General features: G+C 52.2%; 8 protein-coding genes across 8 annotated transcripts; 3 read left to right on the top strand and 5 right to left on the bottom strand.

Annotated features, from left to right (window-relative positions):
- The first annotated feature begins 551 nt into the window (after window positions 1-551).
- BDV14DRAFT_26098 (uncharacterized protein) lies at window positions 552-1,302 on the top strand. The gene is made up of 2 exons (XM_073776395.1): window positions 552-1,031; window positions 1,095-1,302. The coding sequence occupies exons 1-2, from the start codon at window positions 696-698 to the stop codon at window positions 1,245-1,247; spliced, it is 489 nt and encodes a 162-aa protein (XP_073630475.1). The 5' UTR covers window positions 552-695; the 3' UTR covers window positions 1,248-1,302.
- Window positions 1,226-3,267, bottom strand: BDV14DRAFT_26107 (origin recognition complex subunit 2). The gene is made up of 2 exons (XM_073776396.1): window positions 3,053-3,267; window positions 1,226-2,994 (listed from the first exon to the last, which is right to left on the bottom strand). Exons 1-2 carry the CDS (start codon window positions 3,053-3,055, stop codon window positions 1,357-1,359), a joined length of 1,641 nt encoding a protein of 546 aa, XP_073630474.1. The 5' UTR covers window positions 3,056-3,267; the 3' UTR covers window positions 1,226-1,356.
- Window positions 3,268-3,283: 16 nt separating this feature from the next.
- On the top strand, window positions 3,284-5,064 carry BDV14DRAFT_26091 (bifunctional ornithine acetyltransferase/N-acetylglutamate synthase). Its single transcript, XM_073776394.1, has 3 exons — window positions 3,284-3,474; window positions 3,544-4,031; window positions 4,111-5,064. The coding sequence occupies exons 2-3, from the start codon at window positions 3,550-3,552 to the stop codon at window positions 5,021-5,023; spliced, it is 1,395 nt and encodes a 464-aa protein (XP_073630473.1). The 5' UTR covers window positions 3,284-3,474; window positions 3,544-3,549; the 3' UTR covers window positions 5,024-5,064.
- Window positions 5,065-5,143: 79 nt separating this feature from the next.
- Window positions 5,144-7,330, bottom strand: BDV14DRAFT_26084 (translocon subunit SEC61). Its single transcript, XM_073776393.1, has 5 exons — window positions 7,157-7,330; window positions 6,966-7,066; window positions 6,742-6,909; window positions 5,605-6,680; window positions 5,144-5,548 (listed from the first exon to the last, which is right to left on the bottom strand). Exons 1-5 carry the CDS (start codon window positions 7,164-7,166, stop codon window positions 5,467-5,469), a joined length of 1,437 nt encoding a protein of 478 aa, XP_073630472.1. The 5' UTR covers window positions 7,167-7,330; the 3' UTR covers window positions 5,144-5,466.
- Window positions 7,331-7,495: 165 nt separating this feature from the next.
- BDV14DRAFT_169389 (uncharacterized protein) lies at window positions 7,496-9,728 on the bottom strand. Its single transcript, XM_073768030.1, has one exon. The coding sequence runs from the start codon at window positions 9,017-9,019 to the stop codon at window positions 7,583-7,585; it is 1,437 nt and encodes a 478-aa protein (XP_073630471.1). The 5' UTR covers window positions 9,020-9,728; the 3' UTR covers window positions 7,496-7,582.
- An 89-nt stretch (window positions 9,729-9,817) lies between these two features.
- Window positions 9,818-10,204, bottom strand: BDV14DRAFT_197873 (uncharacterized protein; the record flags this gene model as incomplete). Its single annotated transcript, XM_073772785.1, has 1 exon — window positions 9,818-10,204. The coding sequence occupies one exon, from the start codon at window positions 10,202-10,204 to the stop codon at window positions 9,818-9,820; it is 387 nt and encodes a 128-aa protein (XP_073630470.1).
- A 1,399-nt stretch (window positions 10,205-11,603) lies between these two features.
- BDV14DRAFT_197872 (uncharacterized protein) lies at window positions 11,604-12,402 on the bottom strand (the record flags this gene model as incomplete). Its single annotated transcript, XM_073772784.1, has 3 exons — window positions 11,604-12,047; window positions 12,122-12,226; window positions 12,274-12,402. The coding sequence occupies 3 exons, from the start codon at window positions 12,400-12,402 to the stop codon at window positions 11,604-11,606; spliced, it is 678 nt and encodes a 225-aa protein (XP_073630469.1).
- Window positions 12,403-13,104: 702 nt separating this feature from the next.
- BDV14DRAFT_188289 (GMC family oxidoreductase) lies at window positions 13,105-15,353 on the top strand (the record flags this gene model as incomplete). The annotated part of the gene is made up of 8 exons (XM_073771044.1): window positions 13,105-13,297; window positions 13,358-13,391; window positions 13,452-13,713; window positions 13,765-13,891; window positions 13,942-14,189; window positions 14,240-14,453; window positions 14,504-15,261; window positions 15,324-15,353. 8 exons carry the CDS (start codon window positions 13,105-13,107, stop codon window positions 15,351-15,353), a joined length of 1,866 nt encoding a protein of 621 aa, XP_073630468.1.
- Between the last annotated feature and the right edge of the window lie 565 nt (window positions 15,354-15,918).

Raw genomic sequence — 15,918 nt, 5'->3', positions numbered from 1 at the left:
CTCCAACCACTGGCACTCGTGCGAAATTCACTTGAAGATCCTATCGTTTTCCGCGGGATAGCTGCAGCGCCCAGGAACCTGTTCCCGGCTGGGTAAATGGCAAAGGCTAGACCCTCTGCTTATTTGAGAATTTGCCGCGGACAGATCTTCATTGCAAGTGCTGATTGGTACGTGCAAGGCAAGGTTATCGATCGGACCTTGATTGCAGCTGGAGTCCGAGGCTCTGGGGGTGGCAATGGCAAGACGTTGCCATTGCCATCGCTTTCGGAATGTGGTTCGGGATTGAGATTTCTCGTACGGGATCTGGGTATGCGGTTTCTCGCAAGGTAGACAGAATGGATCGTATACTTCAGGCTAGGCTCTAGCCTACCTAACCCACCTGCCTTAATCCCTTTAGTGACTTAGTCTGTGCCCGGTGAGGATCTTCCGCGAGGTCGAGCCCGTTCCGGCGCCGATGGCCAATCACATTATTAGCTGCTGGAACAATATATCTCCGGGTACCGAGGCATGTTCGGGGTTCGTTGTAGGGAGGTATTTTGCCAGTCTCACCGCCGGGAATTAAGCATGACGTAGATTACGGCGTTACAGGGAGTCGGGATGTTGTTGACAATTGCACGCTTTCTTGAGCAATTGCAGTTTTTTCTTACATTGTATTCTTTAAATTTATTGTTCAATTGACAATATACAGCCTCAATATGGCATCCGGTCTCTTCACGCTCTCTCGCACCTCCGCAATGGTCGGTCTCGGCCTCGGAGTTGGCGCGACCTTCTCCCTCCTCCCTACGTCGCCCTTTCGCGCTTCACCCATGAGATGTGATTATGCTGCTGGGGCCACAGGCTCAAGTTGGACGACGACCTCCAACCCGCCGTTAGGAAAGAGCCTACAGACGCGCGACAGCGGGATCATGACGGCGTCGAATATGCGACAGGTCAGCATGGGGAGTGTACTCGGTCTTGTGGTTGGCGTTGGGTTGAGAGCGTTCTCGAGGGTTCTGGTGGTGCTGCTTGGGTTGGGTTTCGTTGCAGTTGAGGTGAGTATCCTGTCCAGGATTGCGGTTATTGAATTTGTGACTGAGCTGACGGTTTCTCCATAGTGGGCGGCGTCCAAGGGGTACAACGTCCTTCCTGTGCACCGGTTGCAAAAGTACGTCAAGTCATTCGACCTCGACAAAGCAATGTCAGAGAATAGACCTTTCAAAATCACGTTCGCTGCAACCATGGCCCTTGCTGCATTCGCGCAGTTCTAGGCCCGTCGAATCCTGCAGTGTATTATATAGTAGGACGGTCAGGAATAAACAAACAAGATCGGTGTTATACAGGGTATCATAGATTTGAGACGCTTTCGCGAGCATAATATCAGCCCAAAACAAGGTCTTCCAAAACTCCTTCCATCTCATTGCGGGATAGTGGTACGCTGAGAATCTCCATTCCGCTGCCGTCCATTCGAGAAGTAATCATTTGGTGATCGTGGAACTCCTTCAACAAAGTCCGGAACATCATCTCAGAAGAGGCAATGAACTCTTCAGAGGCCTTCTGATACAGGGTGCGGAACTCAATGCCCGTGTCATTGGAATTGTCGACTGGTCCATCGGCGCCATCCATTTCGTCTTCTCCATTGTTATATTCATCCACCATAGACAGTAGTTCCGTAATGAGCAGTCGGTACAGGTTCTGCGCGTTCTCCGGAAGACTCTTAAGCACGAACTCGACACCTTCCTTGCCACCAACGCGTCGTCCCTTTCGGCCAAGGAGATTGTGAACTTCTTCGACAACATCGAACTCGGCGTCAAATGGTGTGAATGTTGTGCAGTCGTGAAAGGCAAAGTTGAGCTGATCACGAAGACTAATATCCCACATTAACAGGAAGTTCGGGGTGTCTGCGGTGGCAAGGAGCTGTATCTTTGGCGTAGCCGCTAGTCGAGCAAGCAGACCTTGATTTGTGGCGCGACGGAGAGAAGGCGCATCGATGGAGTTGATTATGACAGTGATTGGCTTCTGATCGGGTCGTAATCGTAGAGTTGATTGGAGTAGTTCCAAAACTTCAACCGGTTGAGCTCCCATCTTCGATGGAATGTCAGCTCCAAGAATCGCAGTGACGATCATAGCGAATATAGAACGGATAGAGATGTTGGGACTGTGTCCATTGACAATGACAACAGACGGTGGACTAGAACTGTACTTTCGGTAAAGCCAATCCGCGAAGTTGTGTGTGAGTCGACGTTTCGAGCCATATCCATATAAACAAATATTGAACCCCTGCGAAAACTCAAAGTCCCACTGAGGGAACGAGCTGCGATGAAGATCATTGAGGAAAGCTGTCTCGCGCTTGCAAGGGTCCTGGTATTGCGCGTGTTTCTCAAAGTACTCTTCATGAGTCAACAGGTTCACTTTATTGAGGTTGTTATTCGACGTCCGAGGGGGTCCGGCGCGGTTCTGGAAAAAATATCGTTCATGCGCTGGCAGTTCGCCCTCAGGTGTAGGGGAGCGCTTGTTCTTCGCGCCTTTGGGTCGTCCAGCACGACGCTTCGGCGCTGCAGCAGGCTTCTCCTTGTCCGTTTTCGACTCAGCGTCCTCCGGCTCAACCGACACGACCACTTCACTGTTCTGCCCATTCGCTTCGACAATTGTATCCTCGTCCGCAAGAATCTCCTCCGCTAGCTGATCGCCTCCGTCCCAATCATCGTCCTCATCCTGGTCAAGGAGCAATTGAGCGCTCTTCTTCTTCGCAGACCGGTCGGCACGCGCCCTACCCGGTGTCGTAGCACCATTCTCCGTCGCAGATGTCGAGAAAAGGGCTTTCGCCTTGGACCGGTTCGAGGGAGTCCTTAATCCAGATGCTTTCAACGCGGCTGGTGTTTCGGCGGTAGACTTTTGAGGCGTGCTTTTCACTCGTTTCGACGAAGGAGCCTCGGGCGACTCGGCGCCATTGGTCTTTGAAGTCCGCTGCCTCTTTGGAGTCGAGACAGGGAACTGCTCGTCGGCGACATCTGGCTGCTTCCGTTTCATGTTGTTTAGCTGGTGGTGCTGCGGGAATGTAAAAAGGACAAATTACCATTGATGCGTGGAAGATGCTCAAATCATCCAACAATAAGAGGAACCTGCAAGGCCGGACGCAAGGGAGCAAGGAACCTTCCTGGGAGCTCCTTCTTGGAATGTTGATCTGTACGGAGTAGACTTCGAGCCAGTCTTGGTCTCGATCTCCACTGGCGCCTGCGCGTGGACCGCGATCTACTGGGCCGACTGTTTCTCCGGTGTCCGCGATATCGGAGCGGCACTTATCCAACGAAGCTTGACCAGTCGACGTTAAATCGCTCAAGCACCATTGTTGCGTCTGTATACCAACAATTGGGCCGAGTCTGCTGAAGGGCCCCTGGCTAGTCTGGCTTTGGTCGTACTGTCCACATTGCCTCGATATCAGACGGAACTGAGTCATCGACGAGCTCCAACTTTTTGACTCATTGGCTAGGACAAGAGGTATTTAGTGCCCCTCAAGCTCGAAGGAGCTCTTCTCGTTGGCTGTATGCTAACACACCTGGAACTCAGGTAACTATGGCCTCCCCCGCCCAATCCACGACCGCAATGGCCGTCTTCACGCGCATAGCAAAAGGCCAAGTACGCTGCTACTCCGCGCCCGTCGAGACCGCCATCCCCGCCGCGAAACGCAAGTACATTCCTACCTCAGGCACATACCCCAAGGGCTTCTCCGTCTCCGGCACCCACGTCGGCGTGAAAGCAAGCAACACCAAGTTCCCCGACCTCGCGCTCATAACCTCCGACACGCCGTGCTCTGCAGCGGCGGTGTTCACGACGAACAAGTTCCAGGCTGCGCCTGTGCAGGTTAGCAAGCGGATTCTGGAGACCACGAGGGGACAGGGGATTAGGTCTGTTGTTATTAACGCGGGCTGCGCGAATGCTGTTACGGGGAAGGGTGGGCTTGAGGATGCGGAGAGTATGGTTGGCAAGGTTGATGAGGTGACTGGTGTTGCTGAGGCTGGGACGCTTGTTATGAGTACTGGTGTTATTGGGCAGCGGTACGTACACGCACACACCCACAACTCAACAGAGCCCTCCACAACTTATGCAAATACTGACGTGAATGATATTGAACAGATTGCCCATCTCCAAAATCCTCTCCAAAATCCCCACAGCACACTCATCCCTCTCCTCATCCCACTCAGCATGGCTCACAACCGCCCGCGCAATCTGCACAACAGATACATTCCCCAAGCTCCTCTCGCGCACGTTCACCCTCCCCTCCTCCCCCGGCCACACATACAGCCTCGCAGGCCTAACCAAAGGCGCCGGCATGATCCACCCGAACATGGCGACGCTGCTCGGCGTCATCGCGACCGACGCACCAATTACACCTTCCGCCCTCTCATCGCTGCTTAAACAGTCTGTGTCGAGATCTTTCAATGCAATTTCTATTGACGGCGATACAAGTACCAACGACACCGTCGCGATTCTTGCAAACGGCGCAGCCGGCGGCGCACCGATTAACAGCACACAAAGCAACGACTACGCTGCCTTCCAGGAAATCCTTACGTCCTTCCTGCAAAGCCTATCTCAACTCGTCGTCCGCGACGGCGAAGGCGCCACGAAATTCGTCACAGTCCGCATCAAGAATTCCTCCGACTACGCCTCCGCACAGCTCATCGCATCATCCATCGCGCGCTCCCCGCTCGTGAAGACAGCACTGTACGGCAAAGACGCAAACTGGGGGCGAATCCTCTGTGCTATCGGTTACACACAGGGTGTTAAGGAGGGCGTCGTTGTTCCTGAGAAGACGAGCGTTAGCTTCAAGCCTGTTGATGGGAGTGAAGTGCTGAAGTTGCTGGTTGATGGTGAGCCTGAACAGGTTGATGAGGAGAGGGCTGCTGTTATATTAAAGGAGGAGGATCTGGAGATTGTAGTTGATCTTGGTGGTGGTGTTGATGGGAAGATGGGAGGGGAGGAGGGTGTTTATTGGTTTTGTGATTTTAGTCATGAGTATGTTACTATTAATGGGGACTACCGGACTTAGAGTGGTATAGATAGGTAAGTACGACGGGTTGGGTATCATGTTTGGCTGGTATATATCTCCCATTTATACGGAGTAGTATAGTCACAAATACAAATACAACCCAGCGCAGTGAAGAACATTTTCTCTAAATATAAATATATAGTTACAGGCCAGGACGGCTATGTACAGCTGCGGCTTACTTTTTTCCATTCCAAAGCAGTCGAAGAAAGAAAGATCAACCCCTTGAGATGCGAATGTTAAACCTTCCCATACATTTTTCACGTGGAGAGCAAGAGAGTAGAAAGATACATCCAAAATATACAGCCTGAGCCTGAGCCGCAGCCACAACATTGCACCGCCTGGAAACGCACGATCAGATTAAAGGAGGAAACATATGAACCTGCAACTTGTCCTGCTCATGCTTCATCAAAGAAGGAAAAGGAAGTCTCAACCAAAGGCTGAGTTTAGTTGCCGGGGACAAGGCCCTTGAGGCCCCCGCCAATGTCACCCTCGCGGGCGGCGATTTCGAAATATCCGTAGATGATACTATTGACTCTAGTTAGCGTGCTGATCAAACCTTGAGAAGAGCAGCTGGTACTTACGTGACGGCAAGAAGAATACCGGTACCGCTGCCAAGGGCACCGAGGAGGTCGGAAGCGACAGAGAGAGCACCAATGCAGGCACCACCGAAAGCGGCAGCAGTGGGGATGATGCGCTTGAGCTCACGGTACATGCTCTGCTCACGGTGGCCGGCCATGATGAGACCCTGGTCCTTGAGCTGCTTGGCAACATCACGAGGGGCGGAGCCCGAGACCTCGATCCAGGTCTTGGAGAAGAGGGCGCAAGCAACGAGCATGAAGGTGATGTAGACAGCGGTGTGGATGGGGTCGATCAGAGCCTCCTTGAAGTTGAGCGGGGGAGACATGTAGTAAGCGACACCGGAAGAAGCGTGGAGCTGGGCAGAGCCCTCACGGGGCTCCCAGACACCGAGGAGCTTGACAAGGATGTTGTCGGAGAAGCGAGAGTACAGCATCTGGCTGATGAGGAAGATGTTGGAGCACAGAGCAGACTGGAGCATGATGGGCATGTTCGAGGTGTAGAACAGACGGACGGGGTAAGAGCCGCGCATTCCACGCTGACGGGAAGACTTGACGGGGATCTCGACACGGAAGCCCTGGAGGTAGATCACAGCGGCGAAGACAACAAGGGTGGCCAGAAGGTTCATGACGTTGGGGAGGTTCTGGCGGTAGAAGGCCTCGCGCAGAGCACGCTGCTTGTCGGACCAGGTGAACAGGAGGTGGAAGAGGGCAATGATGGCACCCTCGAACTCGGGACCACGGCCAGTGTTGATGGTAGTGGGGGAGAACGCCTTCCATACAATAGACTCGCAGATGTTGGTCGCAATGAAGAGAGAGATACCGCTACCAAGACCGTAGCCCTTCTGGAGCAGCTCATCGAGGAGGATAACGACGAGACCAGCGACAACCAGCTGAACGATCAGGAGAACGCAGATACCGGCGCCGAGGTCGCTGGGCTGGCCGTAGAGACCAGTCAGGACGTAGACACAGGCCTGGCCGAAGGAGAGGATAATAGCGAAGAGCTTCTGGGCGGTCTGGTAGAGTTCACGGTCGGTCTTGAGGTCAAGGTTGACGTCAATGAGGTGGGTACCAGCAAGGAGCTATACACAAGAAACCATCAGTATATTCCAGTAAACCAAGTCATTGCGCTTTATATCTCACCTGGAAAACCATGCCAGAGGAGATGATGGGGGTGATACCCAACTCCATCAAAGTTCCACGGTTACTGGCAAGCATCATACGCAGCCAGTAGAGGGGATCCGAGGTATCGGACGAGACAATACCGTACAGAGGCATCTGACTCATGACCAAGAAGATCAAAAGAGTCAACTAGAGCGAACAATTAGCTTATTGGACTTGCATTGCAGCAGATCGAGAGAACGCACCCCAGTCCACATCAACTTTTGGTTGAAGGGCACCTTGGTCTCAGGAGCTGCCACCTCCGGCAGGAGGGGCGTAAAGGGCTTGATCAGATCAAGAAATCGGACTATTTGCGACAATCAGTATACACGGACCAATTGAGGTCAATGGGGGAGCAGCGTCGCAGGATTGCGATCGATCGCGTGGGAGCACTCACGTCCGCTCATGGTGACTACCTCCCAGTCGGGTCGAGAATTGTAGGATCAAACGAGAAGGGTAAAAAAAAAAAAGCTGGTATGAAGGCCAGCTGAAGGAGCGGAAGGGAATAATTTAAAGGGGGGGGGGGAAGAGAGAAAAAGAATCGTGAAGAAGAAGCGAGGTGGAAGTGAAGGAGGAGAGATGGAGTGAAGTGAAGTCGCCTCGCTGGCCACTTTCGAGTTCCCCAGCCACGCTAAGCCTCTTACGGCCACTTGGTCTCTTCCCCGACTTAGCTTGTCCCTGAACGATACTTTCTATACAGTATACATTTTATCATTCTTGTCATGTAAATATAAGTACGGTATCCAATATTTTATGGTATCTAACATGCATAGGTATCATTGTACAATAGCCAACAGCTCCAAAACCATAGCACTATCCTGAGCTAAGGTCCAACAAGACTCAAACAATCATCTATAACCATCTCAAGCTCGCCCAATCGCGACTTGAGGCCCTTGTTCTCCTCCTTCAAAACACCCATGACACTCCAAGCTTCAGACGACGGCACACCATAGCAGATCCGGCACTTTGAAGAGGAGTTGCCAGCCCAAGCACTAGTAATACCGCTGGATGCAAGGCCCTTCATGACCTTGTCGTACGCCGACTGGCGAGTGGGAGGCGCGGGGAGAGGTTTCGATTCTTTAGCAATAGGCTGTAGAGTGCTAGATGGCGGGGGAATCGCGACTTGTGAAGAGCTGGACGACGCTGCGATACTCGACGGAGGTGAATCTTGAGCTTCCCGTCGAGAAAAGACGCTTTCAGCCTGGCTCTCGTCGCCAGACTCAAAACCAGAGTCACTGGGGATAGTCCCATTGCTCTGGCGCTTCATGTTCCACTTGGGGGCTTGAACCTCCAGCGACATGTCAGAGACGCTTTCGTCATCACCACTAGGCTTAACCAGCATCACGCTGCGTCGCCGAGCTTCTTCTTCTTTCCGGCGCAATTGCCGCTCTTGTTCCAGCTCTTCGGCCATGGCCTTCATAGCCTTGTCTTGACGAAGGACCTTTTCGGCCATGCCGTCCAGCTGCAGCTTGAGGTGCCCGATACGGGTCTTTGTTTCCTCGAGCTCTTCTTGCTTCTCGGTCTTTTCATTGACGACTTCGTGCAGCGCAAACGTTCGCTGTTTGTAAGCGGTCTGCAATCGTTGAATCACATTCTCCGCATTGCTCCGCAAGGACTCAAACGCTTCCTCATCACTCAAGTTGTTCGGGCCCGCAGGAAACAATGCCGCACTGATATCGAGGTTCAAGAGCTCGTCCTCAGCAGGAGCCGGAAGGTCATTCCTTATCTCGCCCTGGCGCATGCGCCCGAAGAACGAGAGCGGATTCGTCGTGGTTACTTGTTTCAGGGGCGACGGTGCCGTCATGCGTTTCTGGGACCGGCTCGTGAAAGAGGGCGTAGTGTATGAGGGGCTGTAGGACTCTTGAGCGAGTGAGCCGTCCATGCTGATCGGGCGCATCTCGCTCGATGGTCGGTCTTCCGGACGGTGTAGGATGCCCACGTTGACCTGCTCAGACTTTCCCTGGAACAAGTCCGTTAGGAACTTGGCGCCCACGTCCAGTTTCTTCCTCGCAAAGGTCTCGGTCGAAGGGGAGGGGCGCGTCCGGGTATAATCGAGGTCTTCGAAGCTTTGGGCTTGGTCTACAAACAGGTGTCCGGAGGTCGGCCGGGGGCTGCGCGGTCGGATGATCTCTGTGTTTGCTCGGCGGTGGAAGGAGGAGTAAGGCTGGTAGTTGTCTTGGGTTGACAATGACGAGGAGCTAATCGAGCTGGGAAGCGTTGGCGTGGCAGTCGCAGAAGGGCGCTGGGGTTCGTCGAGCATTGTCAAGGATGATTGTTGACTGGACGGAGGGGAAGCAGATGGGTCTGGAATGGGGAAGGAATGCTATCGGGTGCACCTGGCACCACCTGGGCAAGAGCTGGAATGCCACGTCGATGCGGTGTCTATTTCAGTCCGCTCATGCACGTCAACAGGCGACAGTCGAAAAGGAGAACGACTTTAGGGAGGTATTCAGAACTGCAGGATGACCGGGGAAGCAGTCGATATGACAGAGCGTTTGAAACACGCCTGAAGTGGAGGGAGATTGCAGTTGACAGTCCCCAGTGCAGCTCCTCAAGAAAAGGAGTCGAGATCGGTGTCAATGCCGCGCCAAGCGATAAACTAGTGATGCGCGTTGATCCGCACGTTTCGTTCAATGCACAATATAGAGGTACTCTGTACTTTGTAGTTCAATCGCTTGATGTTGAAGACCAGCGACGATGAGGTTAGTGCAAATACGGACTAGGTTGGAGACTTTCGAGTTTTAGCCAGGCGAATATAGCGAGGCTGGGATGCTCTGTCCAAAGACGAAAATGCGGTGGCTGACAAGCTCCACTGCCGTCAAATGCTGGGGCAACCCGCAACACACCAAGCTGGAGCTCATCATCCTGACGGGATCCGTCCACTCTCTGTTTAGAAGAGGTAAGGATGTGCGTGTAAGAAATAGAACACGGGATCCGTAAGGTAATCTTGGTGGTGTCATGTCATCATGCAGTGGTACGGAGGATACCAACAAACACGTGACCAGGAAGGAGTGCAGAGACAAACAGTATTGAAATATATATAATGGTCCTACACAGTTTATACAACCAACTCAACCTCATAACCCTCCCGCCAAATCTCGACTTCTGCAGGGATCGGAGCCGCATCGGTACCCCATACAATTTTTCTGCCCCCGATAGTCGCCCACGGCGTCTCGGTTGCGCTGGGGACAGGTGCTGAGCGGGATGCTTCAGGTTCAGCTCCAGAGTACCCTATCCCACCCCGAGTTCCGTCCGTATATCCAAATGCGAGACCGATAATCTCTTGCTCGCGAAAGTACGCCTCGGCGCTCGCAATAGTTTCTGTCTTGCGGACCATCTGGTCACCAGAGGTGTCATTACTGATTTTCTCACCAGTCGGTACCTGGCAAGGAGAGCTTGACGAATTCCGCATCAAACGGTGATTTATCCCAGGGACAAATTCCATATTGACTACCGCTGCGTCCTGGATCTGGCTATCATATCCAGAAGAGATGACCCCCTTGCACATTCCCGGCCTTCATTCATGATCCATGATATCCCCGTTGTTCTTTTTGCCAGTTCGCGAATCAGCCTGATACTGATGATGTAGCATCCTCATCCCCACCTTCGCATTCCAAGGAGGAAGGAGAAGAGAAGGGTCAAAAGCATCTGCGCTCCTCGAGCCCGAGCTAAATGTCACCCCCGCGAGTTCGACATCCAGATATGTATAGCCCCAACCAACCCGACCCCATCTCGCAACTCGGCACCTCAAAGACATCATGGATACTCGGCCCCGGGTGCCGCCGGGACGAAATAAACGGAGAGTAAAACTATTTCTTCGCCGCGGATCATTTCAAATGCCGTGCTCTGATCGAGCTCTTCCGTTCATCGCCTTACACGCCCGGTAATCGGATCATCATGGTATTCTATCTTCAAACCGGTTAGTAGATCTGGACCTCGTCTCCTGCCGGGGGAGGTGGAAGCCCAACCTTCTCCCAAAATTAGGGCTCTTGTACGGATTACCCAATCACTAGGACTTTTAAGTGCCTGGTTCGCCTTGTCCTGGTAGGGTACCATAATCTGTACAACGGTATTGACTCTCCTGGATGAGACATTACTGTTACTCCATGGTAACATGGGACATGGAAATAGGAGATCCGTGGACTCCTAGACGCAATAGATTGCAAATCTCGATACATACCCAATCTCCCATGGCAGCTCTTTCGAACCGCGGCTTTTCAATCTGCTTTATATCCTATATCATATACACGACACTATGAATGACACGCAGAAGAAAGTCATGCCAACCGTTCAGTCGTACACCTCCCTTCACCCGAAGAAGCATCAGGTATGACCAACCCCCTCTCACTCCCTGTGTCTCCTAAAACCGCACTTCCACTGCTACCCCCCCAATCAGACATCTCAATGCGCAATTCATGCGTGATGAAAATCCTATCAGTAGCTCGCGAATGCGACCTCCACTGTTCCTGCCCTCGCAGCTTATCCCTACCTTCCCTTGAATCATCGCCCGACCTGCCGTATGGATCTGACCTCTTCCTATTCTGTCGATCTCGAGAATGGGATGCGGACGCTAATAGTCGGGGGAAGAAGCGTGTCACGAGCGGTTGGAGAGGTGGGAGGCAGCAGCATATTATACCGCTGTTAAGCTCGATTTGGGACCAGAGGGCTATGGGGCCGTTGTCTCCTGCCACAAAGTCCATAGTCAGATACGGTGGGTGCACAAACGGAAGATTCAGATGTATTTGGGATAAAAAGAAAGAAACTCACTTGTTGGATCTGTAGTATGTGTTGCAACAGTCAGGTAATTAAGTCGAACCATGCTCGTAACACACGCACTTCGCGAATTAGCATAGCTGTTGACCTGACCGGAAGCCCAGGGAGAGGAAGGAATGGGAGGAAACGGAGGAAACATACAACCCGCCCGTCGCAAAGACCAGAATCACGCCGACCCTCTGCCGCATGGGCAACCTCAACCTCGAAAGAACCGGTATCGGCAGGATAAGAATCGCCAAGTCCGTAGCGATATTCCACCCTCCATTAAAGAACCACAGGAACGCCTTGGGTATACATTTCCCCTTGACCTCGGAGTCCCAGAAGGAGGCAACTGGAAGACAATTGAGGAATGCACTTATGACTGTCCACAGCCCATAAATTGCTATCACGCTGAGGACAATTCGGGCAGTGAAGATGAAGCGCGGCGTTGGGAAGATGCGCAGGTAGAGGAAGACGATTGCGGCTTTTGTGAGAGTTAGGGACGTGTTGTAGAGCGGGATTGAGAGCCAGAGAGCCTGTTTAGTTTGTTGGACGGTGTTAGGTACTTCTGGTGATATGTTATGGACGGGAATTCTGCAGACCTGCTTACTTTGAGCTGTAGCTTCAGTTCCTCTGGTGATACTGTTTTTGATGGCCGTCCTGCGCCATATTGGACTTCTTGCACGAGGAATGCGAATGAGCACCATGCAAAGCACTGGCGTTGATTAGTAACATATCGACACACTTCAAGGGACCTTTTACCAGAGCGACTGCGATTGTGTAGTCGTCGATTCCGGGGTGATTGATCAGGTAGAACCGGGTGAAGAGCCTCAGGAGCACAAAAACAGTGGATAGGCCGCTGAAACACGCGGCAATTGCAATGATATGCATCGTAATAAGTTTTGTCTTAAAACGTCACATCTCTGGAAACAATGAAATTGTAGGAGATATTCTCAATGAATCCCGCTGCATGAGGCGAGGTCCCAAAGGCCCTACATTGAATCGTGCCTAGCACCACTCTCCTGGGCCGGTATGATTAATATGCATTCAAGTCTGATCATTTTGTTTTGTGGTTCTACGTTCCTCCTTGACAAGGGCTTCGGGCATAAGGGCAGATCCATGGCCAGGTCAATAACGCACAGATCGCTAGATGATTATCCCGAGATTGAGGGCCATCTAAATCCCTGTGGTGGTGGAGACTGCTGTTAGTTTAGGCTGCTTAGGGTATTCTCCGCACTGAACCGGGGAAAGACTCCTTTCGTGCATATATCCCCATGTTTAGTTTAATATATCTCGCACAAGCTAACAGTGCTATTGTGGTAGTTCTTACTTAGCGATTGACCGAATCACACAATGCCCCAGTCTTCCAGCCACGCAACTTTGCAAGTCTATTCGCCTTTAGGGCTAGACAGACACTACCCGAGACCATGCCAGCCAGCGTCCCAATGAACTCAAAGTCTTTCTATATCCCTGCGATCCTTGCAATGGCAATCTCGCTTCGCGCTGGCGCAGGTCTACCCCTGAATTATTCCTCGACTTAAGTACATTCCACCGGCAACAGCGCTCCCGTTCCAACCACCACCCTCCATCACAATGCGTCTTACGTGCAGAATCACAATCGGGACCCTGGTGCTAGGCCTCGGTCTTATCGCTCCTGCCTCTGCTGGATCACAGTTCAAGGGCCACCTTATCCGGGATTCCAGTCTACTTCCGACGTACGACTATGTCATTGTCGGCGGAGGTGTCTCCGGTTTGACCGTGGCGAACAGACTCTCCGAGGACGCAGGTACAGCTACCATAAACACTCGCACTCTCCTTTCGGACATTCATGACTAAAACGTTCCAGATCTCAGTATCCTTGTAATCGAAGCCGGCGAATTGTACGTGCTGGCCTTCCAATCATCCCATCATTACACCTCACTCTTCACTAACATCACCAGCGACAAAAACGAAGACTCAATCCTTATCCCCGGTCTTGCCGGCGGCGTCATCGGCACAGAGTATGACTGGAACCTAACCTACGTCTCTAACCCAGATGCAGCAGACAGGTCAGTCTCAATCCCGCAGGGTAAAGTCGTCGGCGGATCGAGCCTACTGAATCGCATGGTCTTTGATCGTGGTTCAAGTGCCGATTATGATCGGTGGAGAGAGCTGGGGAATGAGGGGTTGGGGTGGAGTGATCTTTTGCCTTATTTCAAGAAGGTATGGTGATCGATAATACGGGGTAAAACAGTTATTTAACGGCAGTAACAGAGCGAGACGTTCACAGCTCCTAATGAGGATATCGTTGAGGAGTGGAATATCACCTATAACCTCGCCGCCCATGGCGAGACTGGTCCGATCCAGTCGAGCTGGGCGCCGTGGATATGGCCTGCTACGAGTACGCCTGTCCCATCCTTTCCTGTCGAGTATCTCTCTAACAGAGCGCAGAACACTTCATCGACGCCATTACCAGTTTCGGTGTTTCAATTCCCCTCGACGCTGCTAGCGGCGATGCAGTTGGTGGGTACTGGAGTCCGCATAGTCAGGACCCTGTCACTGTCACTCGTAGCGATGCGCGAAGAGCGTACTACGATTCGGTTTCCAGTCGGCCGAATCTTCATCTCGTTACAGGCCGCAAGGTAACGAGATTGGTCAGTGAAAGAAGTCCAACTGGACCAAGAATTACAGGCGCTGAGGTATGTATATCTTTCCATGTCCACGCAGCATACTGATTATATCTCTCAAGATTGCTGTCTCGGCCACCTCAGGCTTCAGTATCATCAACGCAACCAAAGAAGTCATCCTCGCAGCCGGATCCCTCCACACGCCGCAGATCCTACAACTCTCTGGAATCGGCGACCCGGCTCTCCTGAAGACCCTCAATATCTCGACCGTCGCCAACGTTCCTGGTGTCGGTCACAACCTTCAAGATCATCTTTATGTCCCGGTTGTTTATCAGAGTATGTTCTTCAATCTGACCAGCCTGACCTTGGGCTAACATCATGAACAGTGGACTTCCCACTAACGGCTACAAATCTCACCACGAATGCCACTTTCGCCGCCGAGTCATTGGCCCTCTACCGCAGCGAAAAGACAGGTCCCTACGCCGACGCAACAGGGAACTTTCTCGCTTTTCTACCGTTCAGTAACTTCACCGGCGTGGCTGAGGTTACCGCTCTCCACGAAACAGCCCAGTCCCAGGACCCAAGCGCCTACCTAGACGCCGACACCCCTTCAACCGTGACAGCCGGATACACCCTGCAACATAACCTCCTAGTCCAAGGCATCCCATCAAAACACCAGGCACAGCTCGAAATCATCTGGTCAGATGGGACATTCGTACTAGGATTGCAACACCCGTTTTCGCGTGGATCCGTGCGTCTTTCCTCAACGGATCCATTTGATGCACCACTTGCAGACCCCGCGTTCCTCCGGAATCCACTTGACGTTGAGATCCTCATCGCGGCAATAAAGTACGCCAGGGAACTTGCATCCTCACCCATATTATCAGCATATAACCCCCTCGAACTCGTGCCCGGCTCGAACGTCACAACCGACGAACAATTAGAGACGTATATCCGCGGCGCCGCAGAATCACTATATCACCCGTCTGGAACGTGTTCAGTGGGGAGGAAAGAACGAGGGGGTGTTGTAGATACTGACTTTCGGGTTCATGGTGTGCAGAATTTGAGGGTTGTTGATGCCAGTGTCCTGCCGATGTTGCCGGCTACACATATTCAGAGTTCGGTTTATGCGGTTGCTGAGAAGGTTTGTTCCCTATGGTTCCTGAGTCTGTTGGGTTTGGTAACAAGTGCTGATGGGGGTTTTAGGCTGCTGAGGCTATTAAGCGTTCCGCTTGAAGTGAGTATATATATGTACCTATACGGGGCGGGGGGTCCACGTGAGGAAGGGGAAGCAACGGAAAGTAAGAAAGACCTTCCGGTACAAGGGAGTGAGTCTGTCAGCCAATATAATATAAATTATTGGATGTATACGTTGATTTATATATGATTAGTGCGTGATGGAGAGGACATAAACATAACATCATGCTCTCACCGTATTTCTAGAAACCCAGAAAATGTGCCTTTGTCAATTATGCATAGGTACCAGGCGCACTATCACAAAATAAACCAACCACATACCTTGCAAATCCCAGCCAAGAGTTTACTCGCCCAGTCCGAAAATGCATATCTCTACCGGAACCCAGTCGGTAAATACCTCAACGAAGAGCCTCCGTGCCATGTCTAACACACCATGCCTGTTTCAAATATTACCCTCAAGCCACGGCGCGCGTCCTGGAGTATAGGTGTGTAACGTGGATCGGCACAGCCATCCGCAGATGTTACGCAGTACAACCTCACCACAATTCCAAACAACCTGACGCGAGTCTGGGCCAAATGATCATGAGTTGAACCTGCTGCTCTG

The sequence above is a fragment of the Aspergillus stella-maris genome, assembly GCF_047715825.1.
Source record: "Aspergillus stella-maris strain CBS 113639 unplaced genomic scaffold BDV14scaffold_13, whole genome shotgun sequence".
Classification (NCBI taxonomy): Eukaryota; Fungi; Ascomycota; class Eurotiomycetes; order Eurotiales; family Aspergillaceae; genus Aspergillus; species Aspergillus stella-maris.
Note: the sequence above shows the minus strand (reverse complement) of the source record. Positions and strands in the feature narration are given on the sequence as shown.